A 21,121-nucleotide genomic window follows, 5' to 3' on the forward strand; every position below is an offset into this window, starting at 1 on the left:
CACACGGCGTGTGGCTTTGCCCGGCGTCGCGGGCGTCTCCGGGGACAGACCCCAGACATTCCCCGCTCCCGGTTGTTTGTTTTATCTGCAAATTGCTGGCACGCTGCGGCCGCGGGGTGCGGCCGCCCTCTCCGCCCAGGGGTCCCGCAGGAGGCTGCGGCCAACCGCAGCATCCGGCTCAGGCCCTCGCGCCGCCCTTGGGGGCTCTGCCGGGCAGGACGAGGGCTGGGGCCAGGCCAGCGTGCCGAGAAGGTCCCCATGGTCCCCGTGTGCCCAGAGGTCCCCACGGTGCCCACGCTGGGGAGCCCAGGGCCTTCGGCTGCCCCATCCCCTCGGGTCACAATGCCCTCCACGCTGTGGGGCTTTGCGTGGGGGGCACGCAGCTGCCTTGGGGACCCCTTCAGCAGTGGACAGAGCCCCGCCAGCCTCCAAGGGAGCCCCAAATCCCCGTGGGCTCCTGGCAGCGGCGGCATGGGGCAGACCCCCTGCCCCGGGATGCCAGGGCAGGGCTGGCAGCCCCAGGGCTTCTGCGCGCTGCCAGGGAGCCTGGAGAGCCGGCGCCTGTCCCGGCTCGTCCCAGACCACCCAAAAACCGGTGGGAAGGAGGCGCCTGACTCACGGCTGCCTTTTGGAAGCCGAAATCTCCCGCTCATCAGCGGGAGCTGACGTCGCTGCCGGGGCCCGTGCCCGCGGGCTCAGCGTGGGGCGGCGTGCCAGGTGCTTGGGGGGCCAAACCCGCCGGCCGGGCAGGCGGAGGATGGCGAGGTGCTGCAGGGAGGAAGGCGCTGCGGGCGGGCTCTCAAGAAACACAGGGCCACACACCGCCACGTGCGGCCAAGGCCGGCGCCAGGGAAAGTCCTGGGCAGCGTTCCGGCAGCTCCCTTACCCCCACCCCCAAAAGCAGGGGGGCATCTCTGAGCTGGGCGGGTAGAGAGGGGCTGCAGGAGAGCCCCCCTCGGGTTGCGATGCTGCTGCCTGGCACAGCTCCGGGGTGCACAAGACCCCCGGGTTCACACCAGGATGCAGCCTGGGCCGGGTCCCGGGCCAGAGGCAGGGCTGAGGGCGCAGGGTCTCGCCCCCTCTCGCCGCTCCCGGTGCCTCGGTTTCCCCAGGTCCGGGGTCCGTGGGGGGGGCCTCTGTCAGAGCCACCGTTGAGCTCGGAGCAGCAAGCCGCAGGCTGCCACGCTGGGGACGCGTCGCACATCAGGACCCAATTAATGGCAGGAATTGTTTTGTGAAATACCAAACCCTCCTGGCATGGCCCGATATTGGGAACAGATTTATCCGCGTCGCCGGTTGCTGTTTGCTCTTCCCCGCTCTCCCCTTTCCTCCCACTGCGGAGAGCGGACTGGGCCGGACTGGAAAAACCCCCAACGCCGAGCTGAAGCAGATGCAGCCCGGATCCATCACCTGCTGCCGGGGGCTCTCCCGCCCCGATGCCCCTGCATCCCTCCGCCCGCGCCCGCCTCAACCCCGGGCTCCCAGCCGGGCAGCAATGCCGTGGTAGCGCAGCCCCACGGGACGCGGCCGCCTCCTGCGGTCCCAGAACCAGCTGAACAAAACCAGACCACAGCACCATTTATTCTTTTTTTTTTTTTTTTTTTTTTAATTATAATCCAAATTGTAACACAGCCGTAAAATGCCCCTAACAATACGGAACAGGAAATGTATATGTTCCCGTAGCGTCTGCCTCAGGAATCAGAACGCAATCATACAAAAATAGAAAATAGGGTATTTTTATATGTATATATTATATATATATATATGATATTTATATAAAGGCAATAGCTTCTCGGTGTCAGAGATGAGATGGTATTTACACAGGTGACAACACACACAAAATGAGAGAAGAAATAAAAAATAAATACAGACGGTGTCGACAGAGCGGGGGCCGGGGCTGCACAGCCGAGGGGAGCCAGGCTAGGGGTCCCGGGGGGGCAGGCAGGGCCATCACCCCCCCTCCTGCCCCCCTCCACCGAGCCCTGCTCCCCACGGCCGCCCCGGCCTCGCCACCCCTTGGCGGGGCGGGGAGCTGAGCGTCGTCCCAGGACCCCAGCACCAGCCCTGGAAATGCCAGTGGGGGCTGCAGCCCCTCTCTCCCAGTGGTTTCGGCATAGGATGGCCCAGGCGGCAGGCTCCGGGCGGCAGCGGCCGCGGCAGGGGGCTTGGCGGGCCCCCCCGCCCGGGGCTGCCATCACACCGGCACGCCGGGCGCCGGCAGCACCTCCGGAGATAGGTGGGAGCGGGCCCGGAAAACCTACGCTAAAATCCGTTTTAACATACAGATGCTAAAACTTTAGAAAAAAATAACATACATATATATATGCATATATATATAAAAAAATATTTTTATCTCTCTCCACTCTGATGCAGCGCCGTGTTGCCTTTCCTGCTGCTGGCAGCTGGGGCTGAGCCCCTCCGCGGAAGGCGAAAGCGCAGATTCCCTCTGGACCTCGAGGTCCCGGCCAGAAACGTCAGCAGCGTACCGAGAATCCAATCCAAAAATAAATAGGCCCGGGGCTGCCGGCCAAGGACACGTGGGGGGGGCCCCAACGCGCGGCAGCACGGACTCCCCCTCAGCGCCGCGCCGGCCACGAGGAAGGGGTCTACGAGCGCCGGGAGCGGGCGACAGCCGGCCGAGAGCTCTGCCAGAGCATCCTTGGCGTCGCCCTGGGCGGCAGGACCGAAAATCGGGCCCCCCGCGACGGCATAACATACACAGGTATAAATAAGGATTTTTTTTTATCTTAATAAATATCAGGTATATGGTTTGTACAATATACACATAATGCCCCTGTCTCCTGGGTCCGGCCTGGCGGCGAGGGAGGATTCACACGTAGTTCTCTTCCGCGTTGTCCGTCTCCGAGGAGAATTTGGCCACAGCTGGAAAGGGAGCGGGAGAAAGGGGAGAAGCGGTGAGGGGCTGCGAGGGACGGCCGGGCGCTGGGGGTCCGAGCCCGCTCCCCGCTGCCGAAGCGCCCCGCTCACCCGAGCAGCTCCCGTAGTGGCGCACGCCGATGGAGCGGCCGCGGTGGCAGGTGGCCCGCCGGAGGTGGCACGCCGAGGGGTAGGTGACGTTGTTGTTGCCGCAGAGGGCGTGGTCCAGGCTGGTGGGCTCGGGGCAGGGAGCCGTCCGGCACATCACGCAGTGGGCGCTGCCTGTCTGGTCCACCACGCAGGTGTGGGTTCCGGGGCACACCACGCTGGAGCAGGACTCTGCGGGGAAGCACACGCGGCCACTGCTGAGCCGGGAACGGCCATCGTCCTCTTCCCGCAGGTCCCCCGACCCAGGCGGGCAGGGGGCAGCGGGCATCGTCAGCTCGGGCCCCTCCTGCCTCACAAGCTCCCTCATCGCTGACGCCGCTCCCGAGGGTGGGAGCTGGCAGGGTTGACATCCCGGGTGCGAGGGACCGCGTGGCCACACAGCCCTCGGGCACGGCCCCAGCCGGAGCCTCGCCGTGCAAGGGGGAGCTGACGTCCGGCCGCTGGGCCCGTGCGTGCGGCCAAGCCCGGGCTGGCGCAGCGGGAGCCGGCTGCGGCGAGCGGCCCCTCGCAGGTGCCTTGGCACGCGGAGCAGCGGCTGCTCCGGCCAGGCTGGCAGCCACCACGCCGCACGCCCCGGCGCGAGGGAAAGGGCAGGGTCACCCTGGACGCGGCCCAGCCCCATCAGCGAGGGAGTGCGGGGGCGACGGCAGCCTGCGTGGGCAGGATCGGGCCCTGCACAGAGCTCTGGGGGCAAACGCAGAGCGTGGGGCTCATCCACCCCCAAACCCACAGCAAAAGCCCAGGGCCCGCTGGCCCCACGGCACATCCCGCCCCGGCAGCGAGGGGGGCACGGCGGGACCCGCAACGCTCCCCGGACACCGTAAGCACTTGGCAACGCTGTCCCTCCGCCTTCCCCTCCTTCCCTGCCGGATTGGAAGGAGATTTGGCACCCACAACTCCCAGCTTGCAATTCACATTTCTTGCCCCACATTTCCCTGTGCAGTTCAGAGCCTGACAGGCAAAGCATTTCAGAGAGGAGGGCTGGCAAAAATAACCATAATAATTCTGACAGTTCTTGGCAGGGCAAGGAGGATTGCTGCTCTCTTTAACAAAACAACAAGGAAAGGGGCTCGATGCTCGCAAAGTGACATTTTACGGACTGTTATTCCTCGGCCCGCGGCGAGGCTAAGCCCCCGTCGCGCTGACGGGCTGCGTCGGCATCGCGGGCGACTCCGCTGCCGTGGCCCTGCCAGGGTGGCCGGGCCAGGGCGCTGGGCGGCTGCCAGCTGGAAGCCGCTCCAGCCGGCTACGGGCAGCACAGCGTGGACAATGCCACGGGACACGATGCCCTCGCACGCGGAGGGCCGCTGGCACCCATCAGCACCGGGCTGGGGCTGCGGAGCAACGTCCCCTCGCTGGGCATGGAGCCCCAACGTCCCCCTGCACCGGGATGGCTCTGGGGCAGCCAGGGTCAGGCACCGGTTACAAACCCTTCGTGCTCACCGTGTCGGTGGAGCCACCAGCCCGCGGGAGCTGGGGACAGGACCGTTCCTCCCCAGGACACGACGCCCGTGGCGGGGTGAACTGGGGAGAGGGCAGGATGTGCCGGCACAACCACGGCGCTCGCGGTGTGCCCAGGGACCCACACCGCCAGTCATCCCATCACAGGTGGGCGCAGCTCGGAGCACTCTCGTGCGGAGCCGGGAGCGCGAGAGCCGCAGGGGATGGGGACGGGACGGGGGCACACCCAGACCTACTTTTGCATTTGCCCTGGTACATCACTTCCAGGTCGGGGTGGTCTCTGCACTTGGCTGTCAGCAGGTCGCACTCGTCCCGGTAGGTGTAGCCGTCGGAGCCGCAGACCTGCAGCTTGCGGGGCAGGCTGGAGCAGTCGGGGGCGCAGGCGCACTGGGGACGCCCGTGCTTCATCTTGCAGACCTTGTCGGGGCCGCACACCACCCCCTCGCAGCTCTCTGGGGACAGAGGGGGAAGCAGCTCGTCAGGACGCAGCACCCCACAGCACCAATCGGGACCGAGGGCCGGCACCAGCCCTCGCGGTCCCGAATCCCTCCCGGGGTCACAACATGCACACTGACGCCGAGCGGCATCTGGATCTGCTCAGGTCTGCCAAGGAGCAGGTCGTTGGCTGGAGCTCCGCGCGCGATCATCCAGCACTCGCCCCAGCCCTCCGCTCAGCACCAGCTAATTCATTTCTATGGATTTATTTTTTTGGAAGGAGATGTTTCTTTTTTCTTGTGCAATGGAAAAAAAAAAAAAGAAAAAAAAAAAAAAATCTATCTCCACAAGGCCCCAGCTCCTCCAGAAGGAACTGGGCTTCGCAAGTTGTCTGGGCAATCAAGAACACCGCTTCCACCAGACAATACCCAGCCCTGTTTTTGCTCCGGGCCTCCGTGACTTGAACGCGAGAGCGGGGCGCAGCAGCGAGCGCAGATCCCCAGACAGGCGCCCGCTTTGTCCCCCGGGTCGCCTCCCGGCCAGCACGGGGGCCGGGTTCGGGAGGGTCCTGCCAGTGCCCGGCCGTGCCCATGCCGGTGGGGATGGAGAGGGAGCGTGTCCCAGACACCAGTGCCTCCAGGGAGAGAGGCAGAGGGGTCAGCGCCCAGCACAGGGCATGGATGGGCGCTCTGGCCCCCCCCAAAGCACACACATAGCCCTCACCCCACAGGGACCCTTGGTTCCCCAAGCTGCCCGGGACACAGGCGATGCCAGGAGTTGGGGGTGCAGGGCTGCCTCCAGATACAGGGACGCGGCCCCATCAGCACCCAGGCGGTGATTCTCCCCCAAGCAGGAGGGATTCCCGCAGACAGGGTGTGTGCTGGGAGCTGCTGGGAGGTACGGAGGGGGATTTCCCTGCGGGAGACAGGTCACTTTGGGAGACGGGGAGGAGGAAGGGGAAATTCCCTGTCTGCTTGGCCCAGCTCTCCCCAGGGGAAATTCCTTGGTGGGAGACAGACTGTGTCCCGGTTTGCGCCCTGATTTCCATGGCTGGGGCCTGTCCAAGGGCAGGGGAGGGCAGCAGGCTGGGCCCCAGCAGCATCTCCATGGATAACCACAGGGACCAGACCCTGGGACAGAGGGATGTGACCCACGCCCCAAGGCTGCCAGAGCAAGCGGGACCCTCGTCACCCTCGGCTCCGGGACGCTGCCACCAGCTCAGCGGGGTCCAGCTGCCCAGACTGTCCCAGCAAGGGAAGGAGGCAGCCAGACCACAGCCCGTGATCCCGAGCCCGGCTCTCCCGCCCTGTGACGTTCCCCATCAAGGGACACCATGTCCTCAGCAGCCGGAGCCAGGAATTTCACCTCCCCACGGGAGACCTGTTGCGGAGCCCCCCGGGGCCTGGCCAGCACCTTCCCCGCGGGGCTCAGCCGCCGCAGCTGCTGGCGCGGGGCTGGTGGCCTCAGCCTGCTTTATCCTGGAGTAACCTCCCACGGCCCCGGGAGCAGGAGCACAGCTCCTCTCATCCCCCCTCTTCCAAGGCCCCCGGCTCGCTGGAGCCCGGTGGGGAGCAGCACCAGCTCCATCTGGACGGGACAGGCGGGGGCTTTCTGAGGGGTGGGGAGGTGCGGTGTCCGTGCCAGCCCGGCTCTCCAGCGGGTTCGGCAAAGGTCCTGCTCCCAGACCCCGATGATCCCCAGGAGTCACAGCCCCCGCTGCTGTCTGTGGCTGCCGGCAGCCCCCCATGTCACCCAGCCTCCCCGCAGAGGTGAGGGCAGACCCCAGGGACGAGGGGTGTCCATCCCCACCGCACTCTGCTCGGGGGAGCCACGCTCCCCGGCCAGCCCCTGGAGAGGGTCTGGGGGCTCCTGGCATGCCCCAGCTGCCGCAGGGCCCAGCCCACAGTGGGAGATGGGGCAGAGAGCCAGGGCCAGGGTGTCACTCAGGGTGCAACCCCGAGCCAAGACAGGGGTGAGGAACATCCGGTGCGGCAGCGCCGGGGGGTACAGAGGGGCTGGAAGAAGCAGTTTTGTTAAGGACTCTTCCTCCCCCCCGGCTCTTTTAAGCAAATAACGAGGTGACCTTCCAAAGACCTGCTCCTGCCTACTGCGGTCAGCAGGTCCTCAAGCATGTTCTCACACGGCCACGCAAGTGCGGCTGGGGGATCCGTGCCTCCGGCGCACGCCAAAACATCTGGCGGGGCTGGAACTCACAGCTGGAGAGTTTCCACTTCTGGAACTGCCCGTTACATAAAGCCATTTCACACACAGGCTGGGAGGAGGAAGGGGGAGCACAGGGGAAGAAATAGATCTTTTTTTTCCCTTAGAAAAAAAAAAAAACTGAAGAAGTTTCCCTCTGCGCAGACCTGGCAAGGGCAGGGCCTGGAGGCCCCCACCGCAGCGGAGTTCACCCGGGAGCGGGGAGCCCCAGCTCGGCTCCTCGCGCTCGGGCTGCCCAGCCAAGGCCCGGGTCATGCACCCGGCTCCGCGGGGGAACAGCAAAAAATACACACAAGAAAAATGAGAGCTGCCGGGAGCCACAGCCTGTCCCGTCAGCCCCCAGCCCCACGGCAGCACCCATCCCGGAGCTGCAGCCGGCAATGGGGTCAGTGGTCCCCGAGGTGGCCGTGGGCTCAGTGCAGAGCCCTGCCTGGCGATGGGCAGCCCAGCCCCAGCGCTGCAGGCTCCAAGCATCCCCTCACCCCCAACTCGAGCATCCCCTCGAGCAGAGCTCGGCCCCGCAGCGGCCCGCTCGCCCACGGCCACGCTCACCTTTGCAGGGGTGGCAGGTCACCAGCCCCAGGAAGCCCAGCAGGCTGATCTTGTTGCCCGGGTAGGTGTAATTAGACCAGGCCACGTCCACGTTGCCGTTGGCGCAGCATTCCTCCCACGTCACGCCCGTCTTCAGGATCATGGTGCACTTGGCCTCCTTCCCCTGCTGCAGCCAGCAGATCCCACCTGTGGGGAGAGCGGGGGGTGAGGGGATGAGGGGTCCTCGCCATGCTGGGTCACCACGCAAAGGGTGGCGAGACCCCAGCCACCACAGGGCCACCTACGGGGCAGAGGCGTGGGGACCGCACCAGCGTCCGGGAAGGGCCGAGCTGGGGAAGCTAAAGAGGCTCCACGCAGGCTCCCACCTCTCCGGTGGCACACGGGCTGGCCCGGAGCGGGCGTCCCCATGGGATCCCCAGCACAGCGCCCCGGCGTTCCGGCAGCCCGACTCCTCTGGTAACGGGCTCCAAACCCGGCACTGGGAAGCGATGCACTGGGAGATGCCCAGCTGGCATTGCGATCCAGACGTGCAGCTCACCCCACTGCCCCGCAGAGGGGAGGCTCCGGACCCACCCGAAGCGGGGCCGGCGAGCGCCCACACTGCGAGGGCTGGATCCCCGGCGTGCGCCAGTGGCCCCACAGAGGGACGAGGAGCGTCCCCACGGCGCGGGGGCCCGACACCCACAGCCTCTGCAAGGAGCGGCCGAGCCGCAGGCTGGAACGGGGCACTTGACACAGCCCTTGGGCCGCGGCCAGCCAGCGCCATCGGATCCCTCTGAGTCAAAAGCCTGTTTGTTCCTCAACCCCACGAACAAATCAGTTATACTTTTTTTTTGTGAGTGATTCCTTTGCAATTTCCGCCTCTGCAAACCGGCCTCTTCTGACGCTTATTTGGGTTTATGCTCTCATTAACTGCGTTCGAGGTTTGTTAAACGGCTAAAGATGTGAGGGAGGGAGGGGGGGAAGGGACGGATCCCGCCCATGCCGAGCTGGAGTCGCTCCCCTCCAACACAGGGATTCACCCTGCCCCAAAGCAGGGCCAGCACCCACCTCAGACCCCATGCGTGTATTAGCCCCGCTGCCGTCGTCCCCTCAATTTCGGTTCGGCCAAAAGCACGTGGGGCTCCCGGCCGGGCTGCGGCCAGCGACAGCTCCGCAGGGCAGCCGTGGACGGAGCAAACCCTCAGCCTGGGCACCTCTGGAAGCATCAGCCGGGCCACCGCATCTCTGCCATCGGTGCGTTTATCCCCTGGGGATTTGTCTCACTGCTCTTTCAAGCCCATTTCTCCTTTACATCACCCCGTGGCCCCAACTCCCCCACGTTACCAAGCTCCTCAGGAGCTGCGTGCTGGCTCTGGGTCGTACTCCCCCCACCACTGCCACCCACAGAGCGATGCCACCCACAACGGGACGGATCCACGCACCCCCTGCCCGCGTGTCTGGTCTGCGGGGTGCACCCCTGGCTGGCAGCAGCACGCCACCCACCGCCTCCTGAGCCATGCTGGGATGTGGGGACACCGACAAGGGACGTGGGCTGGGTAGGGGGACAGAGCCCACATGCCCGGCAAGTGGAGCGAGGTGCCCATGGGCCGGAGGCGCCAGCGCAGGGCTTTCGGGGTGCCCCAGCCTCAGCCCCAAGCGTGCAGTGCTCCCGTGCCCAGCGCCGCTGGAGGACCCGGGCTCTGGCTGGGGGGACGCAGCGTGCCCCTTCCAGCACTTGTACCCGTCTCCACGAAGCAGCAAGTGGCAACCTCATGGGGTGGGGTGCCACCAGATGTGATCCCGGGGGGCCACGGCAGCACGAGGGGCCTCACAGGAGCCTCCCTGTCCATGGGGGCACCCTGAGCCAGCGCTACGCAGGGAGCCCAGCGCCTGCCCACACTGGCAGGGGAGATGGAGACAAACGGGACCGTGCGAGGGGAAGACAAACTCCAGCGCCGCTGCGGGAGAGCCAATGCTGGCAGCAGCGGCTGCTGCTCCGCTCCGCAGCGCTGGGAAGGGCAGCTGGAGCCCTGGACCGGGGTCCTGGCCGGCCTGGGTGCCGGGACAGCCACCCTACAAGGGGGCAGCTACAGAAGAGCCCGGACGCCTCCCAAGCACCCACGAGAGCCGCCAGCACACGGTCAGCCGAACCGGGAGGGGTTCGAGCTGCAAACTCCACACCCAGACCACGAACCGGCCCCGTTCCCAGTTCTTCCTACCCGGCTCAGAAAGCTCCAGAGCACAGCTCGCCCACCCTCCAGCCCGGGGAGAGGGACCCCATCCCAGGAGCTCTGTGGGGGTTGGCGGGGCCAGCCAGGCTGTCACCCTCGTCACCCCATCCCGGGGCACAGTGCCAGGGTCAGACACCAGCCCCACCACGCCCCAGGGGCCAGGCGGGACCCCCGGCACCGAGCCTGACAGAGGTGACAGCAGGGGCCGGGGACCACCAGAGCACCTCCCGGGGAAAACGGGGGTTCTGCCGCCGAAAGCCCAGCCCAGGGCGGCGGCTGCCGGGAGGGACGGGGCGGGGGGGGGGGGGGGACGGACGACGGGACAGCGGTGTCCCCCGGTAACGGCACCGGGACCCCGGGCCGGGCCCCAGGCACCTGCCAGCGGGGCTGGGACGGGACGGGGCACGGCGGCCGGAACGGGGCGGGCGGGAGCGGCGGCCCCGGTGCCCCCCGCCCCCTCCCCCGACCCCCCCACCCCCCGGGGCGGCCCTTACCGTGCGCGGCGGCGGCGGGGCCGCAGAGGGCGAGCAGGCAGAGCGCCAGCCGCAGCGGCATGGCCGGGCGGGACGGGACCGGGACGGGACCGGGACCTGTTGCCTGTGAGGCGGCGGCGGGGCCGGTCGCGTTATAAAGCGGCGGGGCGGCGTGAATCACCGGGCGGGGCGGCGGCGGCGGCGGCGGGGGGGGGGGCGGCGGCCCGCGGCCGGGGGCGGGGGCTGGGGGCGGGAGGGGGGCTGAGAGGTGGGGGTAAGGGGGTGGGGGGTGAGAGATTGGGGGCCGGGGGGAATGGGAGATGGGGGTGGGGGCTGAGGGGGGGACAAGGGGGGGCAAGGGGGAGGCTGAGAGTTGGGGGGCAAGGGGGGGCCGGACGTGAGGGTGGAAATTGGGGTGGAAGTGGGGGGCCGGGTGTGGGGTGGTGGCGACGGTGGGGGTGTCGGGGCGAGGATGTGTCCCTGCGTCCTCCAAACCAAGCGGGGGGGCCGGCCCCCCGCAGCTGGGCTGCACTGGGGTGGAGATGGGGAGGGGAAGGTTTGAGGGTGCCCCCCCCCCCGAGTTCGGGGTGCGGAGGCAGCAGAGCGAGCGGAGATGTGACCCGGGACAACCTTGGGTTTGGGGACCGCAGGGGCCTGGGGGCTGCCCAGAGCACCCCCCCACCCCGACCCTGTCCCTGCCGCACGCTGCTCCCACCCATCCTCGCGTGAACCCTCTGCCTGCCTCCTCCCGCCCTCCTCCTCCTCCCCGTCTGGCAGCAGAGTTACGGTAAGGTCTGTGTCATGGGGCTCCTTTCACCTCTGCTCCCCGAGCCCCAGCGCAACTCCGCCGGCAGCCCAGCATCACCCTCGCCGTGCTGGGCGGGAAACTGAGGCGTCGCTGGGTCCGGCAGCCTCGACGCACGTGTGGCCCTCGTCCGAGCGAGGAGGGGATGGAGAAGAGCTGGGGGCGATGACCCCCCCCCCCTCCCAGCACACGTTGTCACTGTCCTCCCCACACATCCCCATCGCTGCTTGGGCCGCTCCGTCCCAGCTCCCAAACGCATGCTGGACCCCGCGCAGCATGGCCTGGGCTGGGAAACCGCAGCTGTGCCAACTTTGCGGGGGTCCCGGCAGGATGGGGGGCGGGCAGGGGGCTGCGGGGAGCCTGGGGACAAGGCAGGTCTGGCTCCTCGACGTCACCCACCCTCGCTCCCTGCTCACTGCCACCGCACAGAGATGGCCCACCCGTCTGCGAGGGGGGTCGGGGCACAGACAGGGCACCCCGTCCATCACCCCACTCGGTGGGCAGGGCACTGGGACGTGGGGCTCTCTGCCTGTCCCCGCTCCCCTTGCCGCAGCCCAGGGCCCTTCTCCAGCCCCGCGAACTTCCGCATCCATCTCCTGGCCGTGCAGCTGAGGAGCGTGTTACCCTTTGCACTGGCCTCAGCTGAGGTCATGTTTTCGGCAGAACGGAGAGGGGCTCTTTCAGGAGAGGGGCCCCGGCCGGAGGGCTCGGGGGACCTTGCACCACCCCTCCGGCCCGGCAGCAGCCTCCTCGCTCCGAGCCGGTGCCAGCACAGCGTGAGCAGCTCGGTTTGGCGCGGGATGTGGCTGGACGCAGCTTCGTTCCAGCGGGACATGGAGCAGCCTGGGTCCCATGACCCGGGGCGGGAAGAGCAGGGTGCGATGGCAGAGCCCTTGTGTCCGCCGGCACCACCGCATCCCTGTCCCTCCCTTGGTCCTAAGGATGCGTCCCAGGGAAGGGCAGCGGGCTGGCCCTCCACCAAGGCGGATTTGCCCCCTCTTCTCCCCGTGCAGCCCCTTGCACCCGCAGGGAGGGGACGGGAACGGGGAGGGCTGGGGTCTTACCCCGGGTGGCACTGGTGTAAACCGCAGGGCTTCGGCGGAGCCTGCAGTGCCATCGTACCTCCGGGCTGCGAGGGACAGCCAAGGGTCTGCTGTCCTGGGGAGGAAGGACGGAGCGGGCAGCCCCCGCGGCGCAGGCTCCTGGCGTGCTCCCGTTCCCGTTCCCGGCTGGCGTGACCCCTGGCTCGCTCCGCCGGCCTTGGAGCGATTGCCCATGTAAGGGCAGAGGGCTGGGGAGCCAAATCCCTGAGCTGGATTTCAATGAGCGAGTGAGCAGTGATGCACTCGCTCACATGCTCCGGGATGCGAGAGGAGCTCACGGAGGCCAGGGAGGGATTTTCCCCGGCTGCGAGCGGCGTTGCACAACCGGCCGGCTCTGGCGGGGAAGGGGTCTGACCCCGCATCTGGAAGGGAGCAGCCGGGCTCCCACTCAGCCTGACGTGGGGCAGGAGGAGCCCAGAGGCTGGGAGGGAAATGGATCCGGCTCCTTCCCCAGAGACGGCGTAATTCGGCACGGCCTCGAGAAGGCCTGCGGTGCCCAGGGACTGGGGCCCCGCCGAGGCCACCTTGCTCCCAGCAAAGCTGTGCCAGGGGTTCCGCTCGCCCCTCGCCCCGGCTCCGGCAGCCCTGGGAAGCACCGCCGTCCCGTGGGCAGGGAAGCCACTTGCCCGCGGTCGCAACTCAGGCAGGGGCCAAGGCTGGTTCTCAGGCAAAGCTGGGAGCAAAACTCCTCCAACCAGTCCACCGGACGCGGGGCGATGCTGCCTCCCCGCTCCCCTCCGCTCCCACGACGCTAACGGAGCCCCAGCAGCGCCCGCGGAGTGAGGCGGGAGAGGAGCCAGGCTGGGAACGGCGGAGAAACCAGCCCTGCCCCGGCAGCGGCACCCGGGGAGAATCAAAGGAGCCCATGGGGCGGGCGGGGGGCTGGGGGCGGCGGGAGGAGCGGGAGCACGGACAAAGGAGCCCTTTGCAGCCGCAGTGAATGGCAGCCTCACATCTGACCTTTCCGTCTGGGTGCCGGCATTGTGCTGGGCCAGGCGGCGTCCCGCTACGGCCCGGGCTGCAGTGAGGCTTCAGGCGGGAGTTCAAGAGCCAGCCATCCTCCCCCCGACCTCCCCAAAACCCTGGCTGCTTCATTTTCCTCCTGAACTGCCCGGCTCCTTTAAGGAGGGAGTCTCGCCTCTCTCATCAGTTCAGGCTAATTAAACTCTGCTAAACCAATTAGAGCTGCAATTTGCAACAAGACATTCAACTGAGAAGCGTTTCTCGCAGAGCCCGGGGTCAGGGCACAGGCAAAAGAGCAGAGGTTTCGTATCCACGGCGCGGATCCGCTGGCAGGCGTCGGGCAGCGCCCCGGGTGTCTTTCGGTTGCCATTTCCCCCTCGGAGCGAAGCGACCTCAGCCCCATCATGCCTCCCGTCGCAGTGGGACGCCCCAGTTTCTCCTGTGCAAGCGCACGAGAACCCAGTGAGCGGGAACTGGGTGAAGCTCGACCCACACCTCTTCTTCCCCCTCCATGAGCATCCCTCGCAGCATGTGGCCAGCCGCCAGCGTGAGGCCGTGGGCGGCACACGGCCCCTCCGACTGGTGTGGAGCTGCCCCTTAAGGCACAGGGTTCTGACCCTGGGGCTGGATTTTCTCCGCCACATCCCCACGGCTCCGGCCGGGTCAATGGGAGAGATGCTTATGGCTCACAGCTGCATCACCGGCGTTGGGGAGAGAGTGGCGGAGCGGCACGATCCGCACCTTGACGGCCTGGCCAGCCGCACTCCACCTCCAGCGCTGACACGTAGCTTCGCCCCGCGCCCCGGGGCAGCAGCGTCACCGCTCCGTGCCTTGGTTTCCCCATCTGCTGTGGCGAGATAATGCTCCTCCGCTTGATCCTGCGCTATCTCACAGGAAGGTTGCAGGGATTAGTTAGCTAATGTTTGCGAGGAGCTTTGAAGATGAAAAGCCGTGAACAAATGCCAAGAAGTGCTGAGCTGGATTCTCCTCACCGAGTAATCGTTTCATGTTCCTGGGACACTTCCACTCCTGCAAATGAAGGAGGGCAGGGCGGGAAGGCGTGCGCGTAGGGAGGGTGGCGGGGCGGGAGGCTTGCATATCTTCCCAAGACCTGCCCCTCCAAATCTGATCACCCGGCCTGTTCTACTCCTGATCAAGCTCACATCCCTCCCGCTAACGCCTTCCCGCCACCCTCCGAAGACCCGCACCGGGGGCCGGCTTGCGGGATGCGTGCGACGGCCTCTTCCTAGTGCGCCGCGCTGGCGGCTCCGGCTCCTGACGCAGCGTCGGCTGGGCGCTCAACGCGGCAGGGAAGGGGTTAAACGCCGCTCCCCCGCCGCCCCCTCCTGCAGCCCCCCACCCTGTCTGACACCCCGATGATCTCCCTCTGCCAGTTTTCGGGGCATTGTAAAAGCGCTCATGTCTCAGGCAGTTGGATTGAATTATTCGGGTAAGATTTTACGAGGCGCTGTGTCAATGGCTTAATTAAAGCCCAGATCTGTTCTGCTGCCCGCGCCCCGGGTTGGCTCCCTCTCCCCTCCTCGGCAGCGTCCTCCCGCTCTCCAGCTGCCCCAGCAAGAGCCACGCTTGCCCCACACCTCTTCTCTCCCAAGCGTCTTCGGTTCTGGTGTCCCCAGCTCTGCCCCAGGTCGGATGGAAGATGCTCCGGGCTCAAAACGCCAGCGCGTGGAGCCAGGAGGTGCAAGGAGTGTGGAGTGGAGACTGGGAAAGCTGGGACACTGGGGCAGCAGGGATATCCCGTCCCATTCCGCCCCATTCCACCCCATCCCGCCCCATCCCACCCCATCCCTAGACCCCAGGACGAGGAGCCGGGTCTGACGAAGTGCATTTCCCCTCTCAGTGGAAGAGCAGATGTCTCTCGTCTACGGCCTGCAGTTGGCTCTGCTTTCCATCTCTCCTGTCTGCGCACACACAGATTTATAGCTGCCTTCATGGATTCCTTACAAAACCATCTTGTTGCCCACGTGGCCGCAGAGGGGATGGCGGCACTGCACCTCACCTTCCAGGAAGCCGCTGGGGCAGGCGCGAGGATGACGCCGTGAGCGGACCGTGGGGCAGAGGAGGGGGATGCTCCAAGTGTCCGTGGGGAAGCCGCAGCGGGAATCACCTCTGTGCCGCGTGTTTCTTCGGGAGCACCCAGCCGGCCCCTCGCTCGGCCGTGCTTTCTGGAACCACGCAGGGGCTGCAGCGGTCGCCGGGTCCGGGGCTCGCGTGGCCAGACTCCTCCACGTGTGACACTTCTCTGAGTAACTTTCACGGGCACGCCGTGTAAACAAGCCATGAGTCAGCGTCCGGGCCGGCCGTGCGGTTTCCCCAGTGTAAACGCTCCCTCTGCCGCGGTGGAAGGAAGGAGCAAACGGAGCCTGGAGGTAAAAGCTGGCAGTGCCATAAAACGTAATGAAATCGCATGGGGCTGAGCTGGGTCTGGAGGAGCTGAGAGCCAGTAAAACCTGGGAGAGGCTGCGGAGAGGTGCTGCTGGAGGAGGAAGAGCGGCACCAGGAAGGGCAGCATCCGCCCTGCTGATCTTTGCTCCGGGAGCAAAGGCTGGGGACAGCCGGGGCTGCTGGTCCCCCTCCTCTGATACCGGCCAGACGGACGATGTGGACTCCACCGACCCATTTCTTCCACCTTCCTGCCCAGGAAAGTTTTCTCCGGAGCAGCACGCTGCCCTCGTCCACCCCTCGTCACGGCCAGAGCTTGGCTGGGGAAGGGGTGGGAGACGCCGGCCTCGCTCTGCCCATTGACCCCGTCGCCAGACGCAGCCCCCGCGGCCGCATCCATCCCACTGTCAGCCCGACAGACGAGGGCGCCGGGGCTGACAGGCACCAGAGCGCAGGCCCCGGGCTCCCGCGGGAGATTGGGGCACCAGCCCTCGCCGGGAGAAGGAGGTTTCCGCTACGAGCCGCGATGATGACAGCCGCTGGGGCCGCGGCTGAGCCCAGCCGGGCTGGGGCATCCAGCTTTTGGCAGCCGGAGGCTCAGCCAGCGAAGGGCAGAGCCGCTGAGGGCGCGTCCCCCCGCAGAGCCCCCCGGCCGCCCCGCAGCCCTCATCAGAGCCGCTTGATTGCTTACATAGCCCAGGCTTGCAGTTGGTAGAAAAACAAAACATGTTTTTCACATTAAAATTTCCCTTGAAAAACAATGGTTTAAATCAAGCGTAAGAAAAGCAAAGAATCCAAAAAGAAAAAGAAAAGGGAAATTTTTGGTGGAGCCCGAAAGCCGTCCCCCGAGTCTCTGAACTTCCCCCGAGCCTCCGCGCCGTCGCTGCTCCACGAGGCAGGTGGGCTCCTCGCTGGGACGGCACAGCGAGACGGCCGGTGCTTCGAGGTACGGGCACCGCCCCACCCCAGCGCTTGCCAGCCCCTGCCTGCCCGCGAAATCCCAAATTCAGACCGGACCCGTGCGGGGAGCTGGCCACGGCCTGCGTGCCGCCAGCATCCCTTCTACCTCGCAGCCGCTCGGCGCGGCGGCGGTGAGGACGGGGCTCAGGACGGTTTATCGGGAGCTGCCGGATAAGTGCTGGGGTGGGGTCCGGACCCGCAGCCTGGAGGTGCGAGGCTCGAGGAGACGAGGTGGGGGATGTAAATCTCCTCATCTGTCTGTGAGCGAATTCAAAGGAGACCGATTCAAATCCGCCGTGACACGACCGGCTCGGGGCTGGCAGACAATCCCTGCAGTGTTTGTAACAAATCTTGCCGCTTTCCTTTGAGTGGCCTCCAATTTATTAATTAAAATAGGCAATTATACATAATGTGGGGTGGAGGGGAGCGGGGAGACCAGCTGCACCAGTTATTCTCCCTTGGCAGGAACCGCGCTGGAACGCTGCTCCGGCACAGGAGGTGCTCGCACTTTCAAGGGCTGGAGGCAGAGGCTGGGACCCAGCCCGTGCCCCCGGCCGCCCCCAGGTCCCCGGGCTGGCACGGCCGGGCCCGCGGAGCAGGCGGTGGGCTTGAGCTACGGCGACGGCTTTATTCCAGAGCGCAGGGCCCAGAGGCCGAGACCTTTGTAGAGAAGGACTCGCAGAGACGGAAGCTGTGCCCAAAGTCGCCGGGATCTGCCGAAAGCGCTGGCTACCCCCGGCCCTGTGAGGCTGGAGCGGAAACCAGGTCTTTTTTTTGTCTGTCGCCATCCATCCCTCCGCACTCAGCGACAGCAAACGCGACGAGGCAGAGACACCAGGCTTCAGCAGAGCGCCGCGAGCGTGGTGCCGACGGAAGGGGAGCGCCGCCGGCAACGAGCCCGCGTGAGGCTGCGGGCAGCAACACCTGCACGTCTGGGTCGGTCTGAACGCTGCCCATCCCGTCTCAGCAGCCCGGCAGGATTTACCCGGAGCCCTCGGTGCTCTCCGGTGTGGGGCCAGCCCCGGCGATGGGCTCCTCCGCCTGCAGACCCCCGGGGCAAGATAAGAACCGGACCCCACGCAGCGGGTACGGTGCCCACACGCCTGGCTGGTGCCGTGGGGCGAGTCTGGCCGTACGGCGCGTTGGCTCCGGCTGAGACCGGGCGCTCGAGGCGTGTGTGCGCACACGCACATGCCTGTGCCGGAGCCCGCCGGCGGACGCACGACCGCAGCCCGTGGCCGCCCCCCCCCAGCACCTGGCACGGTGGCACTGGAATTAAGTAACGTCTCGGGACATGAGCTCATCGCCGACACCCACGGCCCGGGCGATGCGAAGGGCAGCGCCGGGTGCTGCGGGAGCGGGCCCCGACGAACCTCCACCACATCCGCATGGGCTGCCAGGAACGCTGCCTGCTCCGGGGCCGGTGGGCACCGTGGCACAGGGCTCGGTGGCCTCGGGCAGCTCCCACGTGGCACCCAGGGTTTTTTCACCTTTCCTGCAAAGCCCTGGCTGCCGCCCTGGCCAGGCTCCGTGCCGAGCCCAGGCTGGTGGGGGGGACCACCAGCCCCACGCCGCCGCTGCTCCCAAACACCCGCAGATTTTGTGGCAGAGGTCAGTGCACCCATGAGCCCTGGTCAGGGATCACTGAGGGGCCTGTGTCCCCCTCCACAGCATAGCCCAGGTGGGATCACGACTCAGAGCTGCCGGAGGAGCCTCCCAGCCCGTCCCGTCCCCTCGGATAATGACAGGCACAGAATATTTTCCGCTGCCCTTGGCCGAACCCCTGCCTCCTTCCCTTCCACTTTCGCTGAGCAGGGATGGCCGCTTTGCCTGCCCGGCTGCTTGGGGAGCAGGCTCCGTCTCACGATGAATCGATGCGAATTCGGGAGGTGTCACCTCTTCGTCAGTCCTCTCAGAAGAGGGTGCAGTTTGCTTTATTCTGCAGCACCGTGGGAAAACCCTCCCGGCCGCTGGCTTCCCAGGGTGACTCAAATTTGGTCCTGACCAGACCCAGCTCCCTTGGAGGGGAGGCAGGGGACAGCCAAGTCCAGAAACTCCATTCCCAGGGTGCGTCTGCCCAGGGACCCTCGTGTCCCCCGCGAGGAGGGATCGTGGCCGAGGGTGGAGTGCGGGGCAGCAGGAACCTCAATCCCGCAGAAGGGCTTTCATGTGGGATCCCCCGTCCACGCTCGGCATCGTCAGGGACGCGGAGGGTGGAGGTCTGGGCACGGGACTCCGTGCGAGCCCAGAAGCTGCAGGTCGCGGGGCATGGGCTGAGAGCTGAAGGAGCCGCAGCCCTAACGAGGAGCTTTCTGCCTGACCGGGTCCCGGAGCCCAGGGACAAGGTGGTCCTGACACGGAGGCTCCCGGCCCTGAGCTGCCTCTCCCTGCACCAACACATCCCAATTAGCCGAGGCGCTCGGCCGGGCGGCTCTTCTCGACCGCTGCGCGCTGGAGGCGTTGGGGCGGCAGGCCGCAGGCCGCTGTGCCCGCCCTTACCTCCACATGCGTTCGCATCCACTGCCATTTGCATCCCGACGAGTGGTGCCACGTTCGGCTTCCGCAGTGCCTGCGTCAGGGAATTCCAGAGGGACAAAGTCAGTGGAGCCGGATCCTTCCCTCCCCATCCCACAGGCACCCGGCACCCATTTGATCAAGTGGCGACTTGTCCTCCGAGTGTGAAACAGGGCGAGGAGAAACGCGTCCAGGTCCTCGGCGTGGAAGGGAACTTTCCTCCAGGGCGCGAAATGCCCCGTCGGGGGCCGCGGGCTCCGCTCCGCGGGCAGCTGGGCTCCGTCTGCAGGCTGTCTAGACCCAGCTCTGGAAGAAAGGCGTTGCGAGGACTCGGTAGCAGTTTCCCCTGTCAGCTGTAATAATTGCTAACGCGTCTTATCAACAGCTGGGGTCAAATGACTGCAAATTTGCCCCAGAGTTGTGATTTCCACCCGGTGACCAAACCGCACCAGAAGGTGCCGACCGGTTCCTGCGCCGTTACGTGGCCTTTGCCCACCAGCGCCCAGTTTACAGCATCTCAGCCCCCGTCCGCACAGGGAGGGGAGACCTCCGGAGGGAGCGTCCCTGAGTTTTGCTTCCCAGGACTCCGGAACCGCTTCACAAACCCTTTCCAACCCAGTTCCAGCACCCAAAGAAAAGCCGGACCAGCAAAACCTGGGCTGAAGATGCCACCTGCTGGAAAAGGGGTCCAGGGCCACGGGCCGGGGGGCACCAGCAGCCCCGCCACCCTCAAACCCCCAAACCCCACCACGCAGAAACCCGCAGTCCCACAACCCCCAAATCCCCAAATCCCAGAACCCCACAGCCTTCAAATGCCCAAATCCCACAGCCCCGCCACCCCGAAACCCCAGAACTCCCGCACCCTCACAGCCCCAAAACCCCGGCTTGCTGGTGTCAGGGACCCTGGTGAGGGGCCACGCAGACCCCGCGCTCCCCCAAAAGCCACAGCTTCGGGAAGGGGCCGGCTCTAACCCAGCCCTAGGTGGGATTTTCAGCATGCTCCCGAGCAAGCAGGGGCTTCCCCGGGCCCTCGGCTTGTTTCCGAGTCGCCCCAGGGAACTCAGGAGAAGGAACAACTCTGAAAAATAACGATGTCACCTGCCACCCCCCAAAAACCTCTTCAGAACCTGGGCAAACAGCCTATTTGAGAGGTTTTTTGCTAAAACGGAAGATTCACGGTCCTTTGCAGCTGTTGCAACATCAAAGCAAATCTTGGGGTTTTTCACTGGAAAATCACTTTTTCTTCATTGTTGGGGGACTCGATCTCCCGTCATCTCTTCTTTTAAAAAGGAGAGATCATCCAACTTCTGAGATGAAGTTTTGAAGCCTCCTTCCCCAAATAGGAAAAAAAGAAGGAAAAAAAAGAAGGAAAAAAAAAAAAGAAGGAAAAAAAGAGAAGAAAAAAAAAAAAAGAAGAAAAAAAGAAGGAAAAAAAGAAGAAAAAAAAGAGAAGAAAAAAAGAAGGAAAAAAAGAAGGAAAAAAGAAGAAAAAAAAGAACAAAAAAAAAGAAGGAAAAAAGAAGGGAAAAAAAGAAGGAAAAAGAAGAAAAAAGAAGGAAAAAAGAAGGAAAAAAGAACAAAAAAAAGAACAAAAAAAAAGAAGGAAAAAAGAAGGGAAAAAAAGAAGGAAAAAGAAGGAAAAAAGAAGGAAAAAAGAAGGAAAAAAGAACAAAAAAAAAGAACAAAAAAAAGAAGGAAAAAAGAAGGGAAAAAAAGAAGGAAAAAGAAGGAAAAAAGAAGGAAAAAAGAAGGAAAAAAAAGAGAAGAAAAAAAGAAGGAAAAAAGAAGGAAAAAAGAAGGAAAAAAGAAGAAAAAAGAGAAGAAAAAAGAAGGAAAAAAGAAGAAAAAAAGAACAAAAAAAAAGAAGGAAAAAAGAAGAAAAAATAAGGAAAAAAGAAGGAAAAAAAGAAGGAAAAAAGAGGAAAAAAGAAGGAAAAAAGAAGGAAAAAAGAAGAAAAAAGAAGGAAAAAAGAA

At 64.9% G+C, this 21,121-nt stretch overlaps 1 protein-coding gene and 1 long non-coding RNA gene across 2 annotated transcripts; both read right to left on the reverse strand.

Moving 5' to 3' along the window:
- Positions 1–1,582: 1,582 nt before the first annotated feature.
- On the reverse strand, positions 1,583–10,497 carry FSTL3 (follistatin like 3). Its single transcript, XM_086767343.1, has 5 exons — positions 10,421–10,497; positions 7,714–7,899; positions 4,743–4,958; positions 2,989–3,216; positions 1,583–2,883 (listed from the first exon to the last, which is right to left on the reverse strand). The coding sequence occupies exons 1-5, from the start codon at positions 10,479–10,481 to the stop codon at positions 2,831–2,833; spliced, it is 744 nt and encodes a 247-aa protein (XP_086623469.1). The 5' UTR covers positions 10,482–10,497; the 3' UTR covers positions 1,583–2,830.
- A 6,537-nt stretch (positions 10,498–17,034) lies between these two features.
- Positions 17,035–19,859, reverse strand: LOC147597560 (uncharacterized). Its single transcript, XR_015261162.1, has 3 exons — positions 19,597–19,859; positions 19,133–19,453; positions 17,035–19,020 (listed from the first exon to the last, which is right to left on the reverse strand). It is a non-coding gene; the product is annotated as an uncharacterized LOC147597560 (long non-coding RNA).
- Between the last annotated feature and the right edge of the window lie 1,262 nt (positions 19,860–21,121).

Source organism: Chlamydotis macqueenii, chromosome 26, assembly GCF_036417535.1.
Source record: "Chlamydotis macqueenii isolate bChlMac1 chromosome 26, bChlMac1.mat, whole genome shotgun sequence".
Taxonomy (NCBI): domain Eukaryota; kingdom Metazoa; phylum Chordata; class Aves; order Otidiformes; family Otididae; genus Chlamydotis; species Chlamydotis macqueenii.

Excerpts from the sequence above, each read along its gene's own strand:
- FSTL3 (XM_086767343.1), bottom strand. The coding sequence starts at position 10,481 with ATGCCGCTGCGGCTGGCGCTCTGCCTGCTCGCCCTCTGCGGCCCCGCC. Across the intron at positions 3,217-4,742 it reads GTACCAGGGCAAATGCAAAA|AGTCCTGCTCCAGCGTGGTG; the intron begins GTAGGTCTGGGT and ends GCTTCCCCGCAG. Across the intron at positions 2,884-2,988 it reads CCACTACGGGAGCTGCTCGG|CTGTGGCCAAATTCTCCTCG; the intron begins GTGAGCGGGGCG and ends CTCCCTTTCCAG.